General features: G+C 35.6%; 1 protein-coding gene across 1 annotated transcript in view; it reads left to right on the top strand.

The window, feature by feature from the left end:
• The window catches only part of LOC145671874 (uncharacterized), a 244,654-nt gene that overhangs the window by 27,356 nt on the left and 197,528 nt on the right, over window positions 1–19,770 (top strand). The window contains exon 2 of the mRNA XM_081741105.1: window positions 5,625–5,715. Within this exon, the coding sequence (XP_081597231.1) occupies window positions 5,713–5,715 (3 nt within the window). The 5' untranslated portion in view covers window positions 5,625–5,712. The remainder of the gene's footprint in view (window positions 1–5,624; window positions 5,716–19,770) is intronic.

Genomic DNA, 19,770 nt, shown 5'->3' on the forward strand with positions numbered 1-19,770 from the left:
TCAGAAATATCTAAATAATAGCTTAAATCAATTTTGTCACTCAAAAACTGGGGGGCCTAGGCCCCCGGCCCCAGCCTAGATCCGCCACTGGCATTAACTTTTCTTTCAGTTAACTTGACTTCTCGAAGGCAGGATCTTCAAGATGTTTGGAACACTAGTGATTTTATTTGGTACATTTTTTTCCCATTGATTTTCTTGAGCCGTAATTTATATCGATCTGGTGATTTCTCACGACTTGGAAACGTAAAAAAAGATACTTTATATCCTTAGCTTTAATTGCACAAGAATTACAACCGAAAACACAGCAGGTTTAGGCATGTCTACTTCACAGACACAGCAAGCGCTGTATTAACACGTGTTTTTTACTTCACACTAGTGTTTCTTTCAGAAAAAAATTCCGGGGGGGGGAGACACTGAGTATTCGGAGAGGCACATTATTTTTACACAGTACTATTATATTTATTATATTATAGACGTATTATTTTGGTCTCCTCCGGGGGAATCTCTCAGAGCTCCGGGAGACAGTGCCACCCTAAAAACATGTCTGGAAGAAACACTGTTTCGCACAACAAACGTAATTACTGCTCTCTCTCTACTCTTATATATATATATATATATATATATATATATATATATATATATATATATATATATATATATATATATAAACTAATGCTGTAGGGAAAACATCTAACAAAAACGTCCCTCAAGAATTCAACACAGCAAGACTGCTAACAAATCCAAAACACAGTCTATTAAATTCAATGCACTATTAAAGGTTTATCAGTTGCGTACAAGGGAGTGGTTGCTGACTCGCATTGAGTTCTTCGCGTATCCCACCAGTGACGTCAGCATTTACGATTCATCAAAAACAAATGCCTGTAGAAGCTGAACGAGACGGCCTATCAAGATACAGAAAAATACGGGTCTCTTATTTTTTGTTACTCTTTCTATTGCACCAAACTTGTTTTTAACTCGAACTGCTCCTTTAACATGCTGGAACGGGTGTCTGAGTACACGACAGTGCTTAGCCGAGTTTTAGTAATGGAGAACTTTCCATGTTCCAGAGAAACTTTACATATACAGTGTACGAATCTGGGACTCTGAGCGTCCCTTGTGACGAGGGAATTTCACCCAGATATTCCCAAGATAAATGATGGTGTGAGATCATGTGAAATCGAATCTCAAGTCCATTTTTCTACAGTCCGGGCAATCAAATTCACCAGACATCACGTTCGTAGACTTCCTTGTGTTGGCTATGTTAAAGATCACGTGTAAGATACGCTACATTAATTGCCTGAAGCAGTAAATTACTGATGCCATCGTCATTGTCGCCATTGTTGACGTTATGCTACATAGAACATGGCAAAAAATAAAACATAGTCTTGATAGAAATGTATTAAATGACTTAAATATGTAGTCTTCATTCTGTAATAATGTGCACAGTTCTGTACATTCATTTATTTCTTTAAATAAAGTGTTGCACCTTATATATAATACACGGTGTCCACAAAGTCTCTCTACAAGTTTGTGAACATCCTGTATTATTTATAAGGTGCAAACTGATACGGAGGCAATAAGTAGTTGTTACATTAGAAAAATGTGTGTTATTATCTATAAAAACAGGTACTAAATATACTGTACTCTGACACTTTTCAATGAAACCGACCATTTTTCAGTGTTGACCAACAAAGATACGTTTCGCTATATTATCAAACAAAAACAACTTGACAACTTCTATTGTTTTTGAATGAAATTTCGTCTGCCATGGAAAGTTTAAGTGTACTGAGTTTGGAGCAGGATGAGAAGTACAGAATAATATATATGCTGGATAGCTTTCGCCTCTGATGTAGTGGCTGGCACGCGCTTTTATTGTACTTGTTTCCGAGGGAGTTTGGCTACAGCCATATAATTTGAAGTACTCACCTACATCTACAAAAATTGTTGCGGAAGTACCGCATAAATAGGGCACATACTAATTCCTAAGTGAAGTCTTGACCCGACTACGGTAGGTCACAGTTTTTGAGCAATGGGCCTTTAAAGTTCACTTTTTCGTGTTTTCGGCAACCTATAACTCCGAAAGGAAGCATTTGTGCACCCAGGTTGGTCTATACTTTTTTTCTTATCTTGGTGTCAGGAATCACTTTCCAAACATAGTCGGTGTTTTTTGAAACTTTATATAGTATTTCATACAATTAATACAGCCAACAGATAGTATATACATTAGGTTATTTTTCGACATTATCTCCATATCAGTAAACGCACGTCTTGTATCGTGGGATGAGTTTGAAGATTTCCTCCTGGTAAAAATTCTGTCCTTGCGTGTTCAGCGACGTTGTCACTTTCCGGTACTAGAGAATATCGTGCACAATGTAACGAACGCTTCCCAATGAGATTCCCAAGTCTGCTATCCGATGCCGTAACGTGATTCTCCTGTTGTCCTTAATCAGCTCCTCCAATCGATCTGTGTTCAAATATGTTGATGTCGTCCTAAGTCGCCACTGCGCTGCGTTTTTTCTATCAGCCGCAAACTGTCGATACCACTGTGCGATATATTGACGAGACATTACAGACACTCTGTAAACTTCTACTAACTGCCGGTGAATTTCATCCGCGGTTACATGTTTCGCCCACAGAAATCAAAAACTGTTGACTTCTCGAGACCAGTTTTCCAAACGAGTCGCCGTTTGTGTTAACCTACAACTAGCGCCATAGGTGGCGGGTGGCTGAAACTGCACAGTTGCCAACTCCATGTATTAAAATTACCGCACACTCCTCATTCCTCTATAACAGACGAAACTCCAAAAATATTAACCTTGTAAACTTAGTTTCTGATACTTCCTAGTAATAATTAAACCCGAGGGAAAAAAAAAAGGGCTCAGGTAGTTCGGAATTTTTTAAAATCTTAATATTGAGCCTGACTTCCAGTGAACTTCGGTTGCAGATGATCATATGATTACATAAAACACCGGATTATATTGTCACTTCCTTAGAAACAGTAATTTTCCAGACTTGTGAAGCGCTGTTATCAGATTACACCGTTATTCATAAATGTTTCATTCTAAATTGTCAGGCAACCCTAACTGCTTTTTGCAGCAGATGACGCCACTCACTATTTTTTGACAGAGAGTTGCGGTTCGTAACCGTCATCATTGGAACTGGACTATCTAGCGAAACCTTAGTGCTACTATATAAACCAAGTTTAAATAAAAATATTGAGTTTCTCATTTTGGCACTACTACAAATATTTATTTCACGAATATGACTTAAACTCCTGTTTTATTGAAATAGAAAAAAATAAAAAGAATCAGTTTCGGTTCATATTGCGAAACTTCAGTTCACTTACAAACTACACTCTAAAAATGTCAAGTCTTTTAATGGAAAACAAGTAATTTTAACCAAATTAGTGATGCTAAATCGATATGGAAAGTCCGTTTTCTCCTAACACGTGCTATTTTTATTGTACAGACACATGACTTTTTGTTACACAGACATAAGATAGGTATTTTACGTATACAAACGAAAGACTATACATTTCTACGAAAATGTTTAGTTGAAAATGTGTGACTTTAAATAAGATAAGGTGCTAAATCGATATGTGGAGTCCATCGATGTGGGTGTGACTAGTTGTTGACGTGAAACTTTCTTGATTCCTGGAACATACTCCTGGTCTATTTAATTTCAAATCATACAGGGGATGCCCGTTTGCCACCTTGAATTTGTATGAAAAATATATGTTAAAGATATGCATAGCCATCTGACACAGTAAAATATTTTTATTCTCGGGTGATTTGCGACAGTGTGACACTGCCCCTTGAAAAATCACCAGATTGAGTTACTTTTGCAATCAAATGAGGAAGTTGCAATTTCAAGGTTTACAAAGAAAGAACAGAGAGAGATGGAATCCAGATTATTTCCTTATTTTATGTATATGTGTACTTATTTTGATTTAAATTACTCCAGGCGTTCCAGTTATACTGGAACATAAACACATACTTAGACGTACATACATTCATTTTTATCTATATATAATTAAATTCCTATATAACATTCCTTGCTATATTGAACCTGGAAGTGGCAGATTTCTATTGCTTCCAGTTTTGATAAAATGATAAGTCTAGAGATGGAACCTACTCTTAGAACGCTGAATCCATGTAATAAAACAGTTTCTCGTCTTAACTTTTTGCTCTTTTACCTGTTTGTTCACAGACAGAGGAACAAAATCTTTCTTTAAAACTTCCTCTACTTACACATAGGATTATTTGGGAGTTAAAAAGAAAAAAGTAAACTGACATTTTCTTTGTTTGGTATATCAACATCCCGTTCGATCTGTATTCGTATTAACTCATATAAACTACATAATTAGATGAAATGAGCGAAGTTAAAATTGCAATTTACGGAAAGATAAGATAGAACTTCATTCTCAAAGAACTGTCAAAGCACAAACTGGGTTTACTAAGTTTAAATGATACGATAATGCATGAAACTGTAGCCTTAGATTGTATTTAACTGTGTATCACTTCTCTAATCCTCCTATGAGTAAAAATTGTGTTATTGTTCTACTTGATAATATTACCATTTTTAAAAATTTTCTCTCATATTCAGCGCAACAGCTTATTTGCTGCAAAAATAATTTTCTTTGGCACTTTTGGTTCAAGTTCATTTATTTCAAAACTATAAGTAAATACGTTTAAAAAATAAAGAGAGAAATTCTTTACCTTTGATTTGTGTAGTTCTGTATGTGAATAAAAGGACAGCTTTTCATTATGATTAGTTTCCTTATGTTCGAGGTACACTTCGACTTTTAATTGGTAAGAATCTGCATTGCCATTTTCAGGAATTCGATCTTTAATTACAAGGCAAGAATACTATTTACTACAGTCAATCATATTTGACATCATAGCGTCTTTCTGATCGGTGAGTGATGTTTATGTGTGTGAGCGAGCGAGAAAGATAAACATTTTTTAATCTCTGGTGATTAGCTGAAATAACTATGTTCAGTTCTGGAAACTCTGAGGCTTCGAAGGTTGCTCGTTTTTCACGTTTGACATTTATTTATTTCACATACATAAAAAGTATAAAAAATAAAGTAAATAAAAAATCAACCCTACATAGCCGAGCGATATCACGTTGTATGTTGTCCGGCGTTGTTAGTTATACATCATTCATTTTCCACATTACTCTGCTTGATTTTAATCTCTAGTAAGTGTCGTGAGAAAATGGTTGAAGAGGAGGAGGAGTGTAGCGAATGCTTCTGTGGAACAAGTTAATTTCTGACGTCATAGATCAATTGTGGATATGAAAATGCTAAGATTTTGCTGCCTGCAAAGCAATAGCTGGGCAAAGCTCAAGTTAGGTATATTACAAGCCACAGTTGGTAGAAGTATATATATATATATATATATATATACGTGTGTGTGTGTGTGTGTGTGTGTCGCCACGTGGTGTTGGTAATGTATATCACACAATAATGAAAGTATGCATTACTAAGCCGTTTGCTTATATAGTCAATCTTCCAAATAGGAACTTACGTTTATGTAATTATGGCAAGTTGAACTCAGTATGTTTTTGTTTGTACATAAACTGGCATATAATAATCAATATTTTTTATTGATTTTTTTTAGGTGCGTGAATTGCGAGGCGTGAGTTGTGTACGAATCTGGTAGTGGAGCATGTAATGTGAGCGTGCAAAAGAAGCTATAAAGGACAAAAATGGTAAATATAATTAATCTTTTATGTATTTGTGTGCATTTATTTAACTCTGCTTGTTTGCGTGTAGTAGATTTTATTGATGAGTGCTGCATATTGCAAGTTTATTGAGCCATTTTCACCTATGTTGCACTGGCGTAGTTCCGTGTACGATGCAAAACAAATAAAATAACGATATTACATGTGGGGCTATGGGCGGCTAAACTGCCTTTACTTGAGTTGTGCATGATTCTCATTGGGTCCCATCGTCATTATTCCTGACTTTTTAAATCGATCTTTGCATCATGTTAATTTAAGTAGCCCCACAGTTATCTCAAAATGATGAGTCAACACACAACCAAAAATGGAGCCAAGGATTCAGTGCACTAATTCATTCAATCTTACCATTGGCCACAACAGAGATAGCCAACGCACAGTACACAACATGTTACATTGTAACCGATTGTGCTAATATAGAAGAACCAGGAATTGTAATTTTGTTTATCCACCCACCTCCCCCACTCCCAGAAGACTAATTTTGTAAAAATGAAGAAGGGAAAACAGTCTTCGTTTTTTACTTAGGTAAAGAGGTTTCATTTTACCACTTTGTGTTGGGTAGTTAAGTATGTAAAACACGCAACACGTGGAAATGAACTGCAACCAATGGCCTTAAGGGAATGCGTTCAATGCAACCGAATACGAATGCGAGTAATGGATTTTTCAGCTTGCATAAATGAATTATAATGCTTTCACTGTTTCCAAACTGCGGAAATGGACGCAAATGTGCGAATCCGTACGAACCCAAAGTGCGGAGATTTTTCACTCTAATTTGCCGATTGAAGTGTTGTCTGCAGTGGAATCGATGTAGTTTTTAGCTCAGATTAGAAAAGTTGTGGAAAATTTATATATCAGGCGATTGGAAATAAAATTTTAGTAAGGACAAAATGAAGAATCCATTCCAACTACTTTATGATGTCTGATAAAAAATATTTATCCCTGAATTCAAGCTATTCGTGGTAATGAAGACAGTCCTCCGCTGAAGGGCGAACTATTACTACACATATCTGCTAAATCATTCTGCTTAAGAGTTCCACGCTTTTGATATGCTGTTATTTAAATTATATTGTACTATAACATATTAATTTTCATAATATTCAAGTATGTTTTTAAACCCCACAGACATAATAATCGACAGCAAAATTATATTTATTTAGATATAGTAGTAGCAGTATGACATAGAATGAAAAATACTTCTTTCTGGGTATGTGAAAGGTGTTGTTATAACATTCTCAAGAAGTTAATATACAAAATTTTTAAGCGCAAAATTTCTTTTGGATTTCTACGTTGATTTAATTTGCATATGCAACAGTATTCAGTTGCAGGACTGGTGTGGCCTAAGATGATGGAATCATTGATATTGAAACACATATTCAGTGGGGCGCATGTGTTGTCGAATAGGCCCATGAGTTCATTTGGTACTAAGTCATGGTAACGGTGCTGATACTCTTCAGCTGATCTGATGTTTTCGGTGTGTTCTGCTTTTCTGCTTTAAGTGTTCTTCAAAGATAAAGGTGACCACAGAAATCAGGAGAATGCGAAGACCAAGGATGGGCAGTTACACGATAAATATTCTACACAGGACAAGAAGTCGAAAAGAGCTCATCTACTTTGCAGTGATTTATTTAATTCCGGAGATACATGGGATAGAAATTTCAATTAGGAAGAACTATGTGCGAGGGAATCCTTTACCAGGGCCAAAAAATTCAGTTACAAGGGATCCTTTATATAAATACACTGGACCAAAAATTAGTCACCTTTTCCTCCGTAGAACTGAGTTAATACGAGGTAACACTGTCTCAGGATTCGCTAACCACCTGAATTCTGTGGAAGTGACTCTACAAAGAAACTAATTCCACGTAAATGGTTCTTCAGATTCGGAGAAAAGAGGTATAAGTTAGATGCTGAGAAATTTGTTGAATTTGGTGGATTACTCAAAATCAAATGGCGAGCAGAAGTGACCGTCAGCTAGAAACAACCCACTCCTTGATTGCAAGTCTTGTCTTTTTTTTTCATAACTCCTCTAGGATGTCCCTGTAGTATGCTAACGTAATCGTAACTTTCTCTGTTTCTCCAAATGTAATCAATCCCAAAACAGGCAACATGACATTTGAATGCAGTACCATATCCTTGCTGCGGGATGTAATGAGGCACGACTGCCTTTGTAGGACCAGAATGAAGTATATTCAGCTTTGATCTGTCACAGAAATGTTTTAAAAGTCGTCGTTATCTTTGCGGTGATCAGCCAAGATACTTTGTGCACGTTTTACATGTTGATATTTTGGAAAAATGTTAACAACCCGTGAATCATCTTGCACGTATGCAAGATCTGATGCTATCAGATATACGCTGATTTCCCTATTAAAATTCAACAGTGTAGCTAGAAAAGTAAGCGATGCACATCTGTCTTCAAGCATTAAAGGCTCCACTTTTCCCATTTTGGTTCTGTTTTTGTACCAAAACAAAAACATGATCGTTGGAATTTCCTCAACCCCAAATCTCCACTATTTTTTTTTAGGGGGAGGAGTATAAATCTCACATAACAGCCTACAATAACCCTTCTCCACAAAAAGCAAGAAAAAAAAAAAAACATCCAAATGTACACTTCAAAACTTGGATTGAAATAATACTTTAATGTGATTAGTCTACATTCTTCAATCGTGGGTCTCAGTGCATGCCTAGTTTCAGAATTGGTTTAAAATACGTATTTATCAAGAGGCCATTAGCAAAACGGAATACCATTGACAGAAATGTTTGGGAATCATGTATAACGAATTTCGTTTGCGCTTGATCAAATTTTCTGTAATGATGTTCAACGGTAATCTGGAACAAAAAGTAGTACGACTACATTCCCTTGTTTTTGCAGTACATACTCGCGTGTTAATATAAACGAATAATAAAATATCTTTCTCCATTTGTCAGTTAATTACAAATCCTAAACACTTCACTTAAAAAAGGAAATTAATAAAAATATACCTGTTTTCTCAACATTAATGACAATCAGATTGGTAAACAGTGGAATTATTTTTGCGTATCTGGTAGAGTATGTGACATATAGTACGATTATCGTGTGCTACAAAGACTGTTTAATCTTTTATTTGGCAATGTTGCTCTCAAGCAACATCGCATCTGTTGCATTATCCGCACGAATTATAACTTCAGTGATCATTTAATTGACATTGCTTTCATAAGATGTTCATATACATGATTTGCGGGTCGCTTCTTTAGATACTTCTAATCTTCGTCAACAGGGAACAGTCAAATTTAGTGTTCTAGAAGCTTTATCTCCTACGTTCCTTGAAAGTTTTTTTTATTTGCGGTTTCTTGCTCTAGGAAAATATTTCAACGAAACTGCTGCTCATTACTGAGAGTATTCTTAACGATATTTGACCATAATAGGGCAATGCTGCTCAGTAGTTACACATAAGACCTATTTTATGGCAATGTTACTTTGAAATAAACATCCTGTATTTTGTAACCAAAGTACAAAATTTCTTTAAAAATTACGAAATTATGATCAAGAAGACGTGGTTAAACTATAAACGCAAACTAAATATTTTAATGGTAATGCTATCCATCTTTGCCAATTAAAGGGTTAATTGTAAATTGTAAGAAAGCAAATTGGCAATTAAAAATGAGAATTTAAAAAAAATTAAAGTTTCAGCTCGTCCAAGAAAAGCAAACGCGGGCACCTTGTTCAAGGTTCGTGACTAAGGGACAATCGTCCACTTTTCACTTCATTAGGGTGGGGCATTGTCCTGTAGGGTGTTTTGCATGTCCTCGTTAATCTGGCCACTATGGACAATGCGATGCTTATTTACAGATTGCTCTCTTCTGGCTTATAGTTGCACCTGCTGAGAAGGAACGGTTCAACATTTTGAACATGTAACCTCGTAGGGAACAAATATTAGATTTACTCTCTAACATAGTTTCTGTTGATCCTCGTAGGTGACTTTTTTTTTCTTTTTTTTTTTTCCATAAATCGTTAGTGATTTCCTTGAATGTGCAAGAGAGTGATCAGACTTAATGCTCAGGTTTTATCCAACATGGTCCTGTCTTCTACTCTCATAGCTTTAAGTCCAGTTCGGTACTTCATCGTTCACCACGCCAAAATAAATGAATATAAAGAGACAACAATCCTAGACCTAGCCTTGTCCCAAGAATGATCCAAATCAATAATTCGTACATTCTAAGCCACTATGTTCTCAAAATTTTATTGCTGCCTTTCGCTTTAGTAGATTGTTTTTAAATATAAAATTGCACATGTTACTTCAAATACAAATATCTCAACTTTTTTTTTTTTTTTTTGACATGCATTCGGTATACGGTGTATTTAGTTTGATGGTTGACTTAAATTGTCGTAATACAATGAAACCTTTCTTAATGGACATCTCTCACTAGTGGGCACCCCCATAATATGATTTTTTTTTTTTTTTTTTTTTTTGGCCGGGCAAAAATATATATAATATGGAAGAGAACCACTCCCATTTACGGACACACTCTTCCTTCATAACGGACAGGAATTACCTCATAAATGTTTAGCACAGAAAATATTCTCTGTAATTTAAAAATAGATATTCAGTTAATTCCGTCAATTGATCCAGTAGGTAAGCAAATTCCAATTAGAAATTGAGTCCGCAAGGTTATATAGCAGACAACTATTGCCGACTTTTCCCCAAGAAATTTATAAAACATTAAGATTGGTTAGTTTTGTGTACACTTTCAGTATTTAATAATAATGTCGAATGTTCTTATTCGGTGACCTATTTTTAATGTAGTCAGTAAACGGATTATAGACTTTGATAGATGTATGACATGTACACACCCATATAAACACATCCCCAGCCATGGGCAGTGGTTAGGGTGGGGGTAAAGGGGGCAGTTGCCCCCCACTTTTTTGAAGTGACCCATTAATGTATATATCTAGTTTCATTTGGAAATGTAAAGTTATTGTATGTATTACTGGTTCATAGGAAAAAAATGCCATATAATATCTGCTGTTGCGTGAGTACATATTGGTTGTCTCCCCGTGGAATTAAGAAAGCTACAAGAACTGAGTTGTGATTGCCACGGATAATGGCCCAAAAATTAATCTATTGGGCCGCAATTCTAGCGTACTTTCATTTCTTCTTACAAGGGCTCGATATGTTAGTCAGCCGCTTTGAAATTAATTGAGATAACATTTCACACACACATACACACTAAGTCTTTCATAAATTTATTCTTTAAATGAACAAAAATTGACAGTACCTAAAATGTCTTTTCTTCTTTGTAATAGTAAGGAATATTGATTAAAAGAGAGTCATAAGAAATAACTACTACCTTTTTCCATTGTTTTGCAGTGTAATATACGAGTGAAGTGATACCTTAAGGTTTATACGAGTGCATATACAATTAAATTTAGTGAATTCAATATAATTCTAGCTTTTAGGATTATTTTGTATAACTGTAGTATGGAGTGATTCTAAATATTGTTGAGTTTTGATGTATTCCAAGAAAGTAAAAACTGCACCTAATGGCAACGAATATGTTTCGGAAGGGCCATGGTACCTCAGTGGTAGAGCGTTCATCTTTGGTGCGTGGAATCCTTATTTCGATCCCCGCTCAAGCCAAGTGAACTTTCTGATGGAGAAACACCGTCTGCGTGAGTTTTCTCTGCATTCTCCCGTTTCCTCCCACTTTCTTCAATCGACCATTTCATTCATTTCTCTTCATCACCGTCTCTTTTAGCCTAGCCGGTATAACCGTGGGACGTAAAACTGAAAGATTTCATTTTTATTTTAACATGTTTCGGGAAGCTGCAAAAATACTTCTTTAAACGTCGTACCATACGCTTGTAATATTTACTGTCTTTCAAAGAGTAATAACATACATTTAATAGCACGTGTTTAATTAAAATTACAAGTAGTTCATTAATCCCCAGTTTCAATATAATTTTTGCAAAACAAACCTCATTATTCATTACTGTGATTAATATTATCCTTTCTATATATTTGTTTTGCAAATTTATTATTAAATAATCTGACCATACAATTTTCCAGAATTTTAAGGTGTTCATAAGCAAGAAATCAAATCTCTTCTTACGCCTTCGTTGTTTAAGAGTACACACGGAAAATAAGTATTTGACAGTTGACTTTTTTTTTTTTTTTTTGCCAATAACTCGGGAACAAATAAATTAATTTGGATCTTTTTGTTGTTATCCTTAGAATAGTTATAACTTGACAACTTGCCAGAGTCGCTACTCTAATAGGTTAATTTATTGTGAGTTATTAGGAAAAGAAATTTAGTCATCTGAAGAATACTGTCTTTCGTGACTGTAAAAAGACTAGTATCTACTTGCGTTGCTTTTGTCAATTTATTTAATAAAATGTGAAATACGATATGTGGTATTTTAAATGAAAAAGATAGTATGCTATTAGTTATGCAACCTTTCGTCAAATAAGTGTTAGCATCAACCAGGGAAACTAATATTGATATACAAATATTCAGATCATGTCTTGCCCCCCACTTTTAACGTCCAGTCGCCGCCACTTCCCCAGCAATACTTTCGTTTCTTTATAGACGGGAGGATTTTTCCATTATTCCCCAGTAATTTGAAACTGAGTGTGGTATTTTGATATTAGCCTATAGTTTCATTTGTAACTAATGTATTTAATGTATACTGCATACAATTACTAGAGGGGCTGTGAGTAACTTGAATTTGTGCAACATTTCTTAACGGACACCTCTCATTTACGGACAGATGATATCCTAGTGGTGTCCGTTATTCATAGGTTTTACTAAATTTATTAAATATTATGCGCAGTTTGGCTTAATAATATGTAAAAGTGTTTAATTCGTCCAAAATCTCGTTAAAAGAGAAAGTGTAGTACAGATTGGTTACTTACATTTTCAAAAACAGGAAGTGACGTATTCCGTTATTTTTAATTAGAAGTTCATATACCGACGGGCTTATGCAATTGTAATTTTGGCAGACATTTTGAACCCTTTTACTTTCATTAGGATATGCCATTTAATCAAAGTAGCATAACAAAAGAAAACAGCTCAAACCAAATATGTTCCAAAATTCATTTCAAACTGTCAAACGTTTCCCGTGATGTGGTCAGAAACAACAAGCAACATCGATTTTAGTGTAAAGAAAGAAATTACAGAAAATGGACTCGTAAAACCGGAATTCTCAAAAAATGTGACATACTGTATAAATTTTGAACCTCCTTCCTCCCAAGATGCGCCCTTGAGTTAAAGTATTACGATACAAGTATTACGAATCATTATAAAGAAATTTAGAAAATACACCCCTTCCTTCTAAAACGGAAATTCCTAAAGAAACGCTGAGACACAAGTTCACTTATTTTTAATGAGGAATTTATATACCAAGTTTAATCTAATTTAATAGGATCATGAAATATTGAAGTTTTCGAGTAGATTTTGACCGTCCGCTACCCTACATTAGAATACGCATTTTAATCAAACCTACATGACTAAAAACCCATTTCAAGGTACGTACATTCAAAAATTTATTATATTTCAAACGGTCTAGCAGATTTCCTTGAAATAATCACAAACAAGACCCTTTTCATTTTTATTTTACACAATGTAACATATTATAGTTAAACAATGTTATAACGAATTTGGTCGAGCGCAAACAAAATTCGTTATGCATGATTCCCAAACCTTTTTTTGAAAAAAATTATCAGTGATATTCTGTTCTGATGATAATCTCTTAATAAATACATATTTTTGGCCTGTTCTGGAAGTAGGTGTGTGCTAAGAAACACAATTGAAGTCAGTAAAAATAATCACACAGGGTTATTATTTCAATCCAAGTTTTGAAGTATATTTTTGAAGGTGCGTTTTGAATGTGGGTTTAATCCCCCACCCCCCAAACACTGGAATTTTGGGATGGGGCAAATTCCAAAAACTCCAAATCTTAAGCCAGCATATGCACCAGAGAACAAAGCAAATGTATTTTCCATAAGGTAAATAATTTTGCTCAAGTTTGTAATAATGAGGAAATTATTATAGAGGATAGTAAATTTAAATGTTTACCATTCATATGTACAGTTCGCGACATAGAAAATGTTACAGATAGTTTGAAGTCCAAATTACTAACAAATTCTTGCGCCGTGTGCTTATGCATTCAGAAACACACGTCCCGATCGACTATGTGCTCTTGGTATTCAATCCAACTTCTCTCCTTTTTTAAAGTGTGACGTAATGTACTTTATCCATTCAGACCGAAAAAGCAGGAACCATGTTTACAAACTTTTTAACTCTAAAACCGTCTCTTTCATTCGTTTATTCTGAAATGCCTTTGTAGAGCCTGGATGATAAAATTATCACAAAATGTTCCCATAGCATCATAAATGCCTTTATTTACAATCTTCCCCTTATTCAAGGACTACGTATCACATTAAGCTAGGAAGTTGCTCCTTGTGAAATTTATAGAAATCGTCAATCACGGCCATAGGTTTTGTGCTTCCCAAAGTCTGTAATGCGAGGGTAGAGCTCAAAACTACTGACAGAAATGAGTGTTATTCAATGGTTAATTTTATTTTGTTTCCCAGTAATTGCAAGCGAATGTTCCAGGGGCGTCACAGCACAGGAGAGTGTAATTCTCCCCTCCCTTGAGTGTGATAAATACATTGTTTGATCAAATATATAGTAAAATACTGATATAAAAAGTGGAACTCCTATGTCGACGGAGAATCTTCCGCTCTCCTGAACAAAATCTGCTTTTAGCAACAAACCTATAGAGTTATGATGGCACATTGCTAGAGCGCTTACATTTGATTTCGAGAGTCGAAGGTTTGATCCCAAGCCATGTGCGTTCATAGTTGATGACATTTAGAGGAATAGAGAGATTTAAGTATGGAAAAAGAAAGAGAGGGATGATTTACATATGCAAGTTAAGAATTGGAGGAAAATTGATCGGACAGCATCTATATTATGATAAAATTTGTAATTTTGTGACTGAAGGAAGGGTTCCAAGCTGCAAGGATCACATCAGGCAGTTATCGAATTAATCTTTTAAAATATCTGATGATTTGGAAGGGAGGGAAAGATTTTAAGATGTGGGGAATTAAAATAAAAGAAATCTTCAGCTTTCTAGACGGGTTTCGAACCACGAACCTCTTAGCTAGCGAACCATGATTCTATCCATTCCTATACTTCTTCTTTAGGCACATGAATTTCCTCTTGTTCAAGAACACATTTTAGGGCAGTAAAAATTGGTTACTACTGAGTTAGCTTTGATAAAATAGCGAAGCTCTAGTGGAAAATGAAACAAATCGTCCTAAACATGTTTTAAAAAGACCCCCCCCCCAAAAAAAAAGAATAGAAATGCGTATAAGAGTGTCACTTGGGTGCAAACATATAACTTTACAAAACATTGTGCTTACGAGATTATGTGCTAGATGAAAGACTAGTGTAAGAGACTTTTGCGTAGGGGTCGTAAGTTCGAATCCCGACCGTTCTTATTAATTTTTCTTTTAGTTGTGCTGTGCATTCCAGGAGTTCAATTTTGAATTAAATGTAGTAGCAGCTAGTTTAAGCCGAAATTATATTCAAATGTTTTTTTATTACATGCTTTTCTTTCACTCTCGATGATACTAAATCTTACAACCTAATGTAACTCATTTTCTTACGTCATATCATGATGAAGTTTTGCACAACAACGACAGTCGGGCGGTAATACAATATTCCATTGTTACTGTGATACATACCTTCAGAAATTTTTGACTGTGAAGAAAAAATTACAATGCAGCTGGACCTACGATGCAGCATGGACTCCTGGAGGAATTTAAGATAAATTTGGTATACGTGTAAATTATCATCTGAAAAATATACAGGGGGGAAGACACTGAAACCATTCCTAGGAGGGGAAGGCGTGACATGTAAAAGTAATAGAATACGAAAGATATTGATGTCGGAATTAATAGTTTTCGGGTTCGAAGAGATGAACAGTGACACTCCAGATGACTGCACCTCACCACTTTTCTTTTCATTTAAACCATACATAAACGGAAAATTGTGTTTAAATTATATATTTCCTTTCAAGTATGATATGTTCAAAGAAATCTTTTAAACCATACATAAACGGAAAATGGGGTTAAAATTATATATTTCCTTTCAAGTATGATCTGCTAAAAAAAAAAAAAAAAAATTCCAATTTTATTTTTAAATTATTTTCTACCACTTACAAGTAACACTTCCTAAGAGTAACATTCCGATTTAGAAAATAATTGGCAGGTAAATACTACACATGAAATAAACGAATACGTGTTTCATATTTTATGCGGAAAAACTTTTAAGGGGGCAAAAGCCCCCACCTAAAATTTTGGAAGTTGACGCCCTAAAGACAAAAACAAGCGAACGGAAGTCAACGAAATTGTACACATATATTGTAGACATAAAATGAGGGAACACGTTTCTCGTATTTTCCTGGAATTAAACTGTTAGGTAGGGCAAGGACCCCTCCAAACCTTTGATCACGAAATATCAAAAGTGCTAATAGCAGTACGTCAAATGTGTGTAAAGGACATGAACAATTGCAACGGAACTTTGTGTTTGTATAAGGACAATACGCAAAAAATAAACGAATACGTTTTTTTTTTATTTTCTGCGGTTTTAGGGACAAAAGCCGCCACCCAAAATTTTGAAAGCTGACACCCGAAAGGCAAAAACAAATGAACCGAAGTCAGCGAAATTGTACACACATATTGTAGACATAAAATATGTAGACATACATATTGTAGACATAAATTGTACACACACATGACATACGTGTGTCATATTATCCTGGATAAAACGGTTAGGTCGGGCAAGGACCCCTCCAAACCTTTGATCACGAAATATCATGTGCTAGTAACAGTATGTCAGATATGTGTAAAGAACATGAACAATTTGCAACGAAACTTTGTGTATGAACAATACGCAAAAAATAAACGAATACGGGACTTTTATTTTCTGCGGATAAACGATTTTATGGGAAAAAGCCTCCACCCGAAATTTTGATAGTTGAGGCCCGAAAGGCTAGAGGAAGTGAACCGAAGTGAATGAAATTGAGCACAGATATTGTAGACATAAAATGAGGGAATAATGATTTCGTATTTTCTAGAGAGAGAGAGAGAGAGAGAGAAAGAGAAAAGAAAACAGTTTGGGTGGGACAGAGACCCCTCCAAAACATTGATCGTGAAATATCAAAAGTGCTAATGACAGTATGTCAGAATTGCTTAAAGAACGTGAATAATTGGAACGACACATTGTGTAGAAACAATACGCAAAAAATAAACGAATAAGTTTTTTTTTATTTTCTGCGGAAAAACTGTTTTAGGGGGGCGAAAGCCCCCACCCAAATTTTTGAAAGTTGAGGCCCGAAAGGCTAGAGGAAGTGAACCGAAGTGAATGAAATTGAGCACAGATAATGAGAGAATACGGGTTTCGTTTTTTAAAAAAAAAAACAAGTTTGGGTGGGACAGAGACGCCTCCAAAACTTTGATCGTGAAATATAAAAAGTGCTAATAACAGTATGTCAGAAGTGCTTAGTGTTGCCACGATACGATATGAGACTTAATGCTATCTCGTCTCGTGCAAAGCATGTCTCGTCTCGAAAAGATGTGCTCGTCTCGTCTCGAAGGGTTTCTGTCTCGTCTTGTTTTGTCTCGTCTCGTAAAGTATTGTGGCATATCATACGAACGAAAGTAAAATGTAGCAGACTGCACCATGCTGATCAAGATACAACGGTATTACCCAGAACGCACAAGACAAGAAATGTCACGGTAGCTGCACCGTGAAGCATTCACCTCCGGCACGTGTGGTAGTTGGTTCGATCTCAGTGCCATGTGAGGTTTGTGGTGAAAAACGAGTGTGTACGTTTTCTAGGAGTTGCCTCATCCTACCACTTTCTTCATTCTACTAGTTTTCCCATCATCCATTCAGCCTGAACCAAAGTTGCCTAAAGGTCTTAAAAATAAATTCAAAAAGGCTCACAAGGCAAGGACAAATAGTTTACAAGGTAATGTTTCTCTGCTGTTAGTTGTCTGATTCTCCTCGACCCTGACTTTTTTTTTTTTTTTTTTTTTTTTTTTTTTTTTACATTCTGAAACATTGAAATTTATTTCACAAGTTTCAATACACGAATATACAGTAAATTGCTCATAGGTACATCGAAGACGAAGACACTTGATTTCATATATTCCAGAAATATATACCTCATAGGTATATACATTGATTTTATAAATTCCAGCCTTAGGTTTTGCAGTGTTAACGCAGACCAATCCAAAAACTACTTTCCATTTTAGCATGTTTAGATTTATTGCAATTATTTAAAAAAAAAACAATAATAGCTTGGAAGAAAATAATTTTATAGGTAACTGCACAGTAAGCTCTATTTGAAGTGCCGTAGTACTGAAAGCTGAACGACACATCGGAGGAAAGAATGCTTGGGGGACATTCTATCCCTATTTTATAAATCTGTCCCCATACCCGCGGGGTCTGTACCCCTATATGGTGTTTGCCCCGTTTGTGTAACATACTCATGACGGTACACCCAGATTAGTTAGTGGTGTAAAAAAATGATTTTTGGGTGGCTATTTTCGATTAAAGATGGCGACTTTTTAAAACCTTTTCTTATATTGTGATCTATTCGTGATCGTACAACGTACACCTTCATAACAAGCCGAGCGGTCTGCGGTGATATACCATCGGCTCGAAGGCCTCGGGTTGAGTCCAGAAAGGGTCATGTGTATGGATTTTAACAGCACTTGTCTTTTCGTATGTCACGGGGCGAAATCGTGCAGGATAAGAGGATTTCAGTCTGAAAAATTTGGGGAGAATATCCTCCCCAGGTTACTTTTCATGGGGGTAAGAAATTAGTAAAAATATAGGATGTACATTTTATAGCAGGATTAAAAATATGGTTTGGTATCCTATTTCTTTTTTGTTAATTATGTTTTTCAGTGTTCGAATTTTGCCCGTTCTCATGATATTTTTGTATAATATTCATGGAACTCCGTTGAAAGCAGAAATGTTCTTTACACTTAAGTTCGAAAGGTTTTATATGCCTGTAGGAAGCAGTTTCTGAAGATAATTCAGGTTCTAATTAATATTATTCACTAGGAAAGGGAAGTATTTCCCTCCTCTCAACATGGAAGTAGAGGGCAATTTCGCACTCTGGTCAGATCCAGCATTTCCGCTTAACAAAACAAAGGCTCCCCTGTAAAACCTCTTCACCTCCAGTGTTATCATTAGTATCATAAATTTACTGAATACAGACAAGAGTTTGAAGGGTTCGTCGACAATATCTGGGCTTTCTTTGTCCCTCGTTCGGCTTCCAAACGAAGAGCTGAATTTTACAACATGATTGCTGTATATTGCAGATGCCCCTAAGCGAGCGATTGGTAAAGTGGTAAAAGTGTGTATGTGCACGCGAGAGAGAGAGAGAGAGAGAAATTTTAGTTGCAAGATGACGTGCTTCAATTGCCGTTTTCGGTACATTTAGCAAAAAGAATAAAAAAACACTGGTCTATTCTTTTCCGCCACCTCAGCCGGAACTTTCAACTATAGCTTGTGAAGAGTGTACCCAGTTTTCAAATTGAATAGATGGTGGTAGTAGTTCGGTTTCTTGAGCTTGTAAAAATCTTCACTGTCTTTGTTTATTTTTTTTTTCATTTCTGGCTGGAATGATAAAAACAAGAGAATACCTCAGTTTACAGCAAGGGGAATTTGGGACAAGACATTAAGCATGATATTTCTGGAAGCTCATGTATCACGATTGTTTCATTCAATAGACAGAGGACACTTTTCTATGAAGGCTTTTCAGCAAGTTTTCTCACAAAGGGGATTTTCCTTTTGCAATCTATATGACCACTGCCAACTTTAATCTTATCCTTTCCCGCCAGCGTTTGCATTTTCGAGACAAGACGAGACATTTCACGGGACGTCTCATCTTGTCTCTCGTCAGAAGGGTTCCGTAAGATGAGGTACTTGGGTTTCGTATTTTCCTGGAAAGAAGCGGTTGAGTGA

Source organism: Thermobia domestica, chromosome 2 (assembly GCF_964235325.1).
Source record: "Thermobia domestica chromosome 2, izTheDome1.hap1.1, whole genome shotgun sequence".
NCBI lineage: Eukaryota > Metazoa > Arthropoda > Insecta > Zygentoma > Lepismatidae > Thermobia > Thermobia domestica.